The sequence below is a fragment of the Haplochromis burtoni genome, unplaced genomic scaffold, assembly GCF_018398535.1.
Source record: "Haplochromis burtoni strain Fernald_Lab_line unplaced genomic scaffold, NCSU_Asbu1 Contig_21, whole genome shotgun sequence".
NCBI lineage: Eukaryota > Metazoa > Chordata > Actinopteri > Cichliformes > Cichlidae > Haplochromis > Haplochromis burtoni.
In genome coordinates, this window is record NW_024582382.1 from 2,237,567 (window position 1) to 2,248,548 (window position 10,982).

Consider the following 10,982-nt stretch of genomic DNA (forward strand, 5'->3'; position numbering starts at 1 on the left):
AGTGTAATATCAGATAACATCAGATCAAGTAACGTTGAAGAAAGCTTTGGCTACTTTGATTACTGGCTGAGATGCTCTTTACTGGACATCAGAGAGGAAATAAAGTTTTACCCCTTTTATCTAAAATTGGTCCCAAAACCAGAACACCAGTTGTGGATCCAAGAGAACATAAAACATTAATGCTTTTTAGTTAATATACTTTATTGAGTCAGTGACATGTTACTGATCATTATGAAGCACTAACAAGAGCTTTGTTTGGATGTGTAAAGATGCCTGCATAGCTGTGGATGTGGCTCCATCTACAGGTGAATATCAAATGTGTCAGTGTATTTACATATAGCCTCCTGTTATGAAGAGGGCTGCAGATGTAAAAAAAAAAAAAAGTTTCTTTATTTCAGCGACTAAAGGAAACCATTGAAAAACAATAAGATTCTGCAAGCAAAGTTTCCTAATGGCAACCCAGACAAAATCACCTGAGATCACCTTTAACCCTTATGAAAAGAAAAATTTAAAATTAAATATGTAAATCTTTTAATCAGTAACCTGTGTGGTATGCAGATGTGTGTACTTGTGGTAGGTACATTAATTAAGAAATAAAGCACGCAATATTCTAACAATCTCAAATTAGCTGGAGGAGAGAAATAAAAAGACTGAGTCACTATATACCTTAGATGAACAATCAAATCACAGACCAAATATTGCCGCAGCTGAGTCATTCTCCTAACCGCGAATCCAGGAAGTGGATATAGAGGCCTCAGGCCGTTGCACATGCAAAATCATTTGGTAGCTATTTAGGGATTATGAGGTAATCTGTACACATCATAGGAAAACACATGCAACTGTGACCATACTGTGATATTTTAAAACCTTAAAAGGAAGTAAACATGCAAGAGGTTTCAAACTTGTTTTTTTCAGTAATAAATACAAAGATAAAATTTGGCGCTGCTGCTGAGACTTTTCCCTCACTGGCTTTGGAAAAAAGTGTAGGAAGTCGTGTCAGAGCAGATTTTAAATATAAAGAAAACAACCCTCACCATTAGCTCAAGTGTGGGGAGTGTTTTTTTTTAACTCCAGTAAATGAAATCCAGTCAAAAACACACCCAAAGCAAAGAGTCAGCTTCACTGTTATGAAGCAGGCACTCCACTTCACAGTTCAGTAACACATGCTAGCCAATAAAAGTACTATTGTTAGGTCTGAGTATTTGATTGTTCCCTCTATTTGACTCGAGAAACAAAATAGGTGGTGTTCATTTACTGTAATACGTTGTGTGTTTTTTATTAAAACAATTTCTGCAAAAGCAGAGTGACTGACTTACTGTAACGCTGCGTATATTAAAAGAAAAGGCACATAAGACACATAAAGATGTATTTATTGTGTCAGTAAATATTGCATGTAGGATGGTCATGGCCACATAGAAAATCTGGCCATAGTGCATATTTCCGAATGAAAGGTGCTTTTCTCAAACATTTGGCAGCATCTCTGTCACACTTGCACAGCAGCTTTTCACATTGGTCCTTCAAATTATCTGCAATGAAGAACAGGATTTTCACTCATTTTCAGTCAATTTCTCATTAACATTGTGAATCTCTTTTTACGTTTGCTGTTTCATAGCTACGTATACAAACATTTGGAGAACTCCAGCTATATTTTTGTTTCATTTTTAGCAGTTTGTCTATAATTAGAGAAGTTCAGTAACCAGTTATAAATACCATTTGGGTCATGTTTAAACCTAATAATGTACAGTGCTTATTAATAAATTTAGCAGACCCACACTCGAAGTAAGGTTTATGACACAGCTGACCTAAATTAACCCTCTTGGTAATCACCAAAATCATTTTTTATGTATTTCTGTCATGGTTAATCTGCCTGTAAGTGCAAGTTCTTTAGTCAAAACTAGATTTTTTATGTGAAAATATAATTATTGCTGTTATCCACGAAATTCCAAGTTTACTGTTATACAAAAACCATGTTATTATTTTTTGATTCAGATGCCAAATTACAGTTATTTCTAAACAGAAAAAAATTTAGTGAATGAATAATATGCTTGATTCATTTCTGACCTCTAGGAGAAACCCAGTGTGCTAGGTATAAAAACATGAATTCAGTTTCCTATTTGCCTAATAAAAAACAAAACAATTTTAAGATAAGACAGGATTTTGACAGATTTCTAAAATATTTGTTTTGTCTTGTTTTGTTTTTTTTGTTTTGTTTTTTTGACAGCTGGTCTTTTTGATAAGCAAATACTGTGCTTTATGCCATTAAGATATCCTGGATAAATCCTTCTTTTCTCCAATCAACTGTCTTCTTATTTGCTTTCTGTGTTTCACTATGGGAAAGCATGAGCAGCCTCATCCTTTCTGTGGCATAAACATGAAGGTGCAGGTGCCCACATGGCAGTTAAGCTGATTATAAGAGTGAGCGATCAAGGGCGATGACCATCTGACCACCAATTTCAAAATAAAATGAATAAATAACAGCGCTGCAGTGTCAGTAATGGTCTCCGCTGGGGCATTCCTTTCAAAATTGTGTGCTTCTGCCACTGTTTGTCAGTAAGATTACACTAAAGCTATCGGTCTGCCTTTTGTGAATCCATCTAGGAGACATTGAGGGGTAGCAAAGGAAGATTTTATATTGGTACTGATCTCAATCTCAGTACAATTGGACTTAGTGAAGAACATCCTAAAATTCAAAGCCATGGAATTAATAAGAGCATCAGCTGTTTTAACTTTAAATCATGGATTGCAAAAAGAAAAACAAAAGAATGATAGAAATCGCAATACCACACTCAGCTGTCTTGTCCTCACAGGTCCACCGATACTGACTCAATTTTGTATAGCAGCCAAGACGTTCTGCATCTCCATAACAGCAATCATGTCTGTGGCAGCACCTGCACACAGACAGATTAACAACATGATAAATCCATTATTTTGAAAACTGAACTCGGTCCGATCTCAATCTAGGAAAGGCAGGGTAAAGAAAACAGTAGGTGGGTGGTTGCAAGGCTGTGGTTTAAATCACACCAGGACTATTTAAAAGGCAGGGCAGGATCACCACATGAGTTTTCACAACAGATAGTTAGAAGTTAACTGGCTTGAGGGGGTGAGATGTCTTGTGGTTAAGAAGGAAAAGAAGGAGACGGTAATTAGGATTTGGGTGTGGAATTTTTGGAGTAAGTATTGGACCGTGTGAGTCTGCTGAATTTACACAGCATTCCCTCCTTCCATCCCGTCGCACTGCATTTGTGGTTCACTCGACTCATTCAGAAGCGGAAACTATGCGTACACATCAGGATGTGGATAGACTGGGAAGAACCAACGGCATTTAGGAGGAGAAAATAATATGTACACATTATTTCCTCCTCCTGCGACGAAAGGCTAAACTTGACCAAAGTACTTGGAAGGATATTTTTTGCGAAGTGTAATGCCTAGGTTGGTTATATATAGTGTCAGCTGATTGTTTACATTTTGGAGTGCGCTATCATCAGGTGACCAGATATACTATCCTCACCAATTTGCTTTTTCTTCTGTCAGGTTCTTAAGGGAATGTGATAATAAATGCTGCCTCACCAGTCTGCCCTGTCCTTGGGCCAGCCTTGGCCGCCCAGACCACAGTAGCATCCGTACACCATATAAGCCAAAGCAGATCTCCCGGTGCTGCATTTGATTGCTCCTGCCAACTCAAGTAACCCTCGCTTTGTCCGCTGTGATCTGCGTGTTGCCGCAGAGGCCACAGTCACTGCAAAGAGACACAAACAACACAAGAGAAGGAAAGAAGTTATCTCTCTGTCCCTACACCGGTCCACTACGGTACTATATATGCTTTAGTGATTTGGTATGCAACACAATCTTGATAAAATTATACATTAAAGAGTTGCAAAGACGTTTGTGCTGCTATTTGCTGGCTTTATATTGTAAAATGTATCTGCAAATTGGATTTAGGATATAAGAAACTTTCTGTAGCTGGAATTGAAATGTTCAGACGTCCGTTGCAATAGGTAACAGTACTCAGAGGACTGACTTTCCTGTTACTCTCCCTGAACACCATACCTAAGGCTTAAAATCACAGACAAGCGCATACTATTTTACAGCAAAATCAACACAATTTGCTCCATTTCAAAAGTGCTCACTGAATCACTGTTCTTGCGTAAACACAGGTAGTTTTCCCCTCAAATATGCACTGACTACCTCTTGAAATAACTTCTTAAGCGTGTCGTTTTCCCTATGCTTCCCTGTGGAGCTCTCTTTTAAAGTAAATAATCACCTTACCAGATAGCAGGAGAAGTATCCGATAAAATACTGCCATGGCATGCAACAGGTAGTTAAAAATCTCATCTGTAAGTGCTCTTCACTTCCACCCTCTGAGTGTAACATTGAAAGGAGGGGAGAGCTTTTTATAGACGCTGTTTGAATAATCTCCTGAGCGTAACTATTGGCTGGAGGCTAATCCAGTGTTTGTGAATCTATGCTCCCCCTAGTGCTTTATTGAAGTTGGATCAATGTTTGTGTTTTTCTTTCGTTTTAGCATTAACACTGCAATATTGAGAAAACAAAATGTTCTGTTTTTAGATTTTCTGGAGGTGTAAGATGAGTCGAAGTTTTATGGAAAGACACATATTATTGTTATTATCGTTATTATAAGAATTTTAAACATAGAAAAAAAGATTTTCAGCTTTTTTGGGGGGTTGACAGTGACATATAATCATTATTACATTCCCCTCCTTTGCCTTTGGAAAGCAATACCACCCACCCACTCAGAACATAGGGAGCATCAGGGGCTGCTAGGTGGGAAAGGTTTTAAGTCTACCGTAATATGTTAGCACTCGATCTCAGACAAAGAAAAAATTGTCCCTAGACCCTCTGAAAGGGTTTTTTTTTCTAATTGGATGAATTGCATCCACAAACCAAACCAAACCAAACCAAAGCAGTAATGTGTTATAAAAGCAATGATGTTTTTATGTCTTTTTTCCCTGTTCCCTCTTTTTCCCTCTTGTCAAATGTCTTCTATCTGTAATAACAAATATGGCCGTTACTGCACTGGGTTGGATAGTGATGTTAAGTGCTTCTGACAGTGTTTTAAAAATCTTAGACCAGTATGTTATTAAAGCTGGGTATGACCAAAACATGTGGGTCAAGTGTTCTGACACCTGTTGTAACTTGCATCTGTAGGATATCTTACTCACTTCGCCGAAGTGAGTGCGATGTAAGATTTTGAACTGTCTTATACTTCATTTGGCACAGGAAGAGCTGTAATTCGGGCATTGTAGAGCACTATTTTCAGCTTTTTAAATGTTCTGTCTCCATACAATAGTAAATAAAAACTAATGAAATATTTGTTCTTGGAGAATAAAAGTATGTCTTAGATCAGCTCCAGCACTCCCAACCCACTGAACCTACATGTTCCAAATGAGTTCAAACTTTTTAAACTTAAACAGTCATTTTAATACTATTGAAGAGTCATTGTATAGTCCACTCATACTTATGCATTTGTGTTAGTATTTGTAAGCTAAACCTGGACATTTTGGCCATATTCCATAATTTCAATATTTTTCCTGAACAATTCAAGTTTTTGTTGCCAGATGATCTACCAATGTATAATAGGATCATTATCCAATCATTTTCTATTTTCAGCTGGCTATTTTATATGTATTGCTTAGAGTTATTCAGCTAATTGTTTTCTATTTATTTATTGCTTTTAGATCAATTTTACACTGCCACAATCTTCCTATCCACTGGTGACTCATTTTTCTTTTTAATCAACTTGTGCTTTACAGTACATTTCTAATGTTTTTACGATTCAGCCATAACAAAAAAGAAAGAAAGAAAGAAAAGAAAAGAAAATCCCCCTTAGCTGTTAACACACCTGACCTGCAAACTGCTAAAACCTCTGCCTTTTCTTAACAGTGTTCACACTTGGTGGTGATCAGTTATTAAGTGCATTTGATTAGCAGCACCTGGCTGCTATTTCGCCTCCTAATTCTTATGGAAGGGTGTACTTAGTTTTTCACACATTACTTCTGCATTTTGGCTCAGTTTTTGCTCAATAAATAATGATTTTGTGTAATGAGTCATGTTTTGTAGTTTCCTAATTTTAAGGACCCAGTTATTTTTATTTAATCCTGACATGTAAAAATGTAGAACTGAAAGAGGGTGTGCTTTCTTTTTACTATGACACTATCTGTTTTTTGTTTTAAACACCACACAATTGCAACTTTTCAACTATCCCTTGGAAACTACAAAAGCACCAACTAAGTTACAATTACCCTTGGCTGAGAATCACCGTCTTAAGGTATAGAAGCTTTCAAACAGCACATCATTATTTATACGTCTCCACTTCTTCACAACAATTGCAACCAGACAAGCTAATTACGGTCATTAAACTCTAATAATATACCTTTTCTTCCTTAATTATAAAGAGATGTGCTCATGTGTCTCATCTGTCACTCTTCTTTTTCTAAATAAACAATTCAGTGAGGAGAACAGAAGAGGCTTTCACTGCTTAAAACTCTCAGCATATATTGCAGCTATCATTATTGTCAGTTTGATTTACAGAGCAGCACTTCAAGTGTCTAACTTCTGAAACTGTTTCATTGACAAATTTCAAGCCCGATTTGAAAATGGCACTGTGTTGTATCACTGCTTCTCATCTTTTTTATTATGTTTTTCTGAGAGTATTTTTCCAGATCTGTCACACTTGACTCTGTCGTCATCAATAATGTGCCAATGTCAGGGAAGCTAAATCATAAAAAGGATAGCTAAGACATACAGTATTCTTCACTTCTTTTGTGATTCGGCTCCTCGGGGATGCTTCTGCACAATATGAGATAAGCGCCTCCTCCTGGCAGTTATTACACCTGGCAGACTGCTTCCTGAGGCACACATCCTTCAGTTCTTGTTTATCCGATCAGCCTTATCTCAACGTAGCCATTGCCACAAAATATCCAGCCAGCAGTAGGATCCCATCAGGCTCAATGCACACTGCTGAAGATGTTAATGTTAAACATGAGCAAACTACAAATGTAAAATGAGTCAAATAGCACTAAGCACAATCCCCAGTCACTGGTGACATTCAGTGTGTTGCTTCTTCTTTTTTCTTTCTTTCTTTCTTTCTTTTTTTTTTTTTTTTAACATAAAACTCCCTAAAACTGGAAGCAATACTAATACATGAACAGCATTTCATCCTGGTTCAGACATTACAGTTTACCCAGTTAGGACAAACCTGGGTTTGCTTGATGAATGACTAGATGTTACTGTGAGTCACAGATTACTAAACTGCTGTTATAATGAATTTGACATTTTAGTCATCATTTAGAAACTGCAGAAAGATGAAGGCACCTTTGAAGGTTTCCATGGTACCAGAGGATTACTGGCTTTTTACTGTTATTTAAAAAAAGAAAATGTCTTAAATGTTAAATATTTAAATGTGCGCTGTCTGCCCTGCTGACAACCTGTGGTCAAAATTTCCTGAATTCTCCAACTGAGTTTGGAAGGGAAAAAGAAGCAAATAACAGGTTGTGTGCTTGCTCAAAAAGATCTGTGCAGCTATGTCTTTTTTTTTTTTTTTTAAATCAACCAACACTTAATATATATACACACTAAAACCACTTTATGTCCTTATCACACACACTTTATGTGTGTATATATATATACACACACATATTGGTGTACTACTTGTGGTCAAAACTTCCTGAATTTCCTGTATATATTATCACATCCTCTTCCTTTACAAAAACAGAATAATTAGTGTGTTGTGCAGACTTTGTTAGTAAAGTAACTTCGAGCTTGGTTTGTTTATAAGTGTGAAGCTCAATGTGAAGCAGTGGACCACTAGTAGTTATTTTTTCTTTTTTTCATTTACAGTGGAGTAACATATTTTTTAAACTGCTTTTTAGTCTTCTTCTTCTTCTTTGAAGTTGTTCCCATCCTATCCCTAATGTCCTCCTCTGTTACACCAATCATCTACATGTCTTCTTTCACCACTTCCATGAATCTCTGTGCTTATCTTCTTTTCCTCCTGCCTGGCAGCTCCATATACAATGTCCTTTGTTCAATATATCCACCATCCCTCCTCTCCACATGTCCAGAGTACCCCAACCTTGCCTCTCCAACTTTGTCTCCAAATCACTCAACTTGAGCTGTTTGCAGGTTGCTCCGAGAAAAAGTGAACCTTATTTTACCTCTATCACATGAAAGTCTCTTATGGGCTCCTCCCTCTAGTTTTTGAGCCACACTTCTATTTTTAAATGCTCTGTGTGCTGATAAATTCAAGGAGGAAATGCGCTGTCAAAGAAAGATTTGCACAAGAGTTGATGGAGAGGAGCTGTGGATGCCTCGGGCTCAGCGGTCTGAAATGTTGTGCTTTGTAGATTGTAAGGAGATTGAAACTGGGTGCCTTGCCAATGTATATGCATTAGAGATAGTCTAAAGTACTGATAATCTTAGAATTATGGTGAGCCCCATGTATGGATTGAGAGAAGGGGAAAAAAGAAAGAAAAAAGAATCAATCAGTTTATTATATAATATATTGTAGAATTATATGCAGATTATACAGTTAGCTATAATTTCTGCATATGTATATTTTAATGTATTGGTTAAAAATCACAACAACAACAAAAAAAGATAAAAACAAAACAAAACAAAAAAAACCCTTAAGTCTAAAACATAAAAGTTTATCTCTGTAAGCTACACTGATTCCAATGATTAGGGGACTATTCTAGCTGTAGGGTACACTTTGGACAGGTTGTTGCTAATAAGAATAAACAAATATCCACGTGTTTTGTCTTATTATTAATCGCCACACACCTAAATCCTACTTGCTACAACCTTTCAGTGCCTGTAGGGGCACCAGAGCTAATGGACTCGATGTTTGCGCTCGCTTGCATCAGAGCAGAAAAAGAAGCAAAGGGCGGCCTTCAGCGATATCCCACATTTAGCCAAGTTCTTTTAGCTATAACGAAAAATCACTTTCCCTCCCTTTAGATAGCCGATGTAAGGTTTGTGCGGAATAAAGACTCATTCATGTAAGTGTGAACGACAGCTACTTCTTATCCATTTCTTTGATATTTATTGTGTGTTAGCTACAGCTAAACAGCTACACCTCGCTATTGTTTGCGTTGAGGAACTAGTTTAACTTAGGCATGCCTATGCTTTGTTAGGTTCAGTCTACTTCCTAGAAACTTAGGCGAGTAGCGTCGTGTTTTTGGTAACGTCCGCGTATTTCTAGCATCCATAGAAGACGTGTGTTGTATCACTTCGGTATATTTTGGAACAGTATGAAAATTGCTAATATTTGCTAGCCTATGGTGATGGCTGGTGAGAACTGGACGGTCCCTGGCCGCGGGTAACACACGTGCGCTAACTGTTATGCGCCCATTATCGGACATATTCACGAAGCGCTTTCCCTCCTCTCCTGTAAAACTTTGTTGAAATAAATGTATTCTCCACACAGTGCTGTCTTCGTATAGAGGAGAGTGCTTAGTGGCTAGAAAGAAAAAAAAGCGTGTCTAAACACAAAAGCACTGCAATAATAAAGTTAATTTCGGTCCGACTGTTAAGTTAATGGAACATAACGGGTGACTGTCTAAAGCTAGTATAACCGTCCGCATGACTCGGTAGCAGCCCATATTCTCTTCCGATTAGCAACCACAATTAAGAATTGCCTTTGAAAATGTTTAGAAATGACAGGTGATATCATGTTATTTATGACCATCCAGGGTTGACTGCTTCATTTACCGGGTTTATGCGCCGTGGCCGCAGTACTGTCAGAAGGTGATAAATGCTCGAAGACTTGTGCACATTGTTTAGCACACAGTGTGCACTTTGTGTTGATGAAATTCGTGACAAACCCAAAAATATTTACATGAGGCAATGAGCTATCCGATGATGGAGCGCTTGATTCCAGATGCTAAGTTTAAATGGGTCCTAACGGCTCTGCTTATTGTCAAACTCTTCAGGTGTGTAGGTTTTGTAGCTTTCTATGGCTTCTACATTATACTAACCCGTATCTGCTCTGTTGTTACTGTTATTACCTCGCAAGCTAACAAAATGTTTAGCGTCACTTTCCGGACCTAAAAGCATGTCGTCATTACTAAATGCGGAAGCTAGAAATAATGGAAGGCAAGCGGCAAAGAAGCCCCTGATAAGTTGAAATCATATACTGACGGTTAACACTGAGCAAAGGAGCTTTTTAGTTAGTACAATCTGCCCGTGTCCAGTCAATGATGAGAAGTAATTTTTTATTTATTTAGTTTTCACCTGTCATTTTAAAACGACTCTACTGAATCTTCTGATTCTGATACAATTTCAGGTGCTGACTGAGGGAAAGGGACAAAACACGCAGACATGTCTGGAGCGTGTCTGGACAGAAGGACCCGCTGGCAGGAGATTCAAAAGGGCCTCCAGTTCATCCAGTAAGTGTCCCTGGTTTGTTTCTTTTTCTTCAGTGTGTGACTGTTTTCCTGAGCCATTTATTAGTTAGTCTTGGTCAGCTTTGGCAACTATTTTGATAATCTGATAATCATCTTATTGGTTTGTTTACATACAAAAAATTAGGGTCTGTGAAAGTGTGGTTTTTCATTCTGTTATGGTTTTGCATGTGATGTCATGTGCATATTGCTCAAGAGCTGTCCACCTCATTAGATGTGATAACCGGTAGCTGCCTCTTCTTTATCTGCCTCCTAAACCATTACTCTCTCCTGCTCATTGCTCTCATCCTCTTTCTCCCCACTCCTGAACTGAAGTTAGTTGCCATACTTAAAAGTAAACATAGGGTTCTAGCATAATAATGTTTAGTAGGTTATAGGGCTTCGGAGTTGACGTCACGCCGCAATGCATTGTGGGAGCGCAGCTCCATTTTCGGGGTCTACGATCCAAACAAATACACTGTATTGGAACGGCGACTACGACAAGAAACATGCTTAAAAGCAGCTCGAAAGAAAACGGACGGTATAGAGATCGATTGCGTCCAGAGGCGAAGCAGCGGTATT

At 37.9% G+C, this 10,982-nt stretch overlaps 2 protein-coding genes across 3 annotated transcripts in view; one reads left to right on the forward strand and one right to left on the reverse strand.

The window, feature by feature from the left end:
• Positions 1-369: 369 nt before the first annotated feature.
• Positions 370-4,384, reverse strand: pla2g10 (phospholipase A2 group X). The gene is made up of 4 exons (XM_005920261.3): positions 4,267-4,384; positions 3,568-3,736; positions 2,782-2,888; positions 370-1,526 (listed from the first exon to the last, which is right to left on the reverse strand). Exons 1-4 carry the CDS (start codon positions 4,301-4,303, stop codon positions 1,378-1,380), a joined length of 462 nt encoding a protein of 153 aa, XP_005920323.1. The 5' UTR covers positions 4,304-4,384; the 3' UTR covers positions 370-1,377.
• A 4,471-nt stretch (positions 4,385-8,855) lies between these two features.
• The window catches only part of zc3h7a (zinc finger CCCH-type containing 7A), a 21,773-nt gene continuing 19,646 nt past the window's right edge, over positions 8,856-10,982 (forward strand). For both annotated transcript variants that reach the window (XM_014333004.2, XM_005920262.3), the window contains exons 1-2: positions 8,856-9,017; positions 10,304-10,406. In XM_014333004.2, coding sequence (XP_014188490.1) covers positions 10,339-10,406 — 68 coding nt within the window. In that variant the 5' untranslated portion in view covers positions 8,856-9,017; positions 10,304-10,338. The remainder of the gene's footprint in view (positions 9,018-10,303; positions 10,407-10,982) is intronic.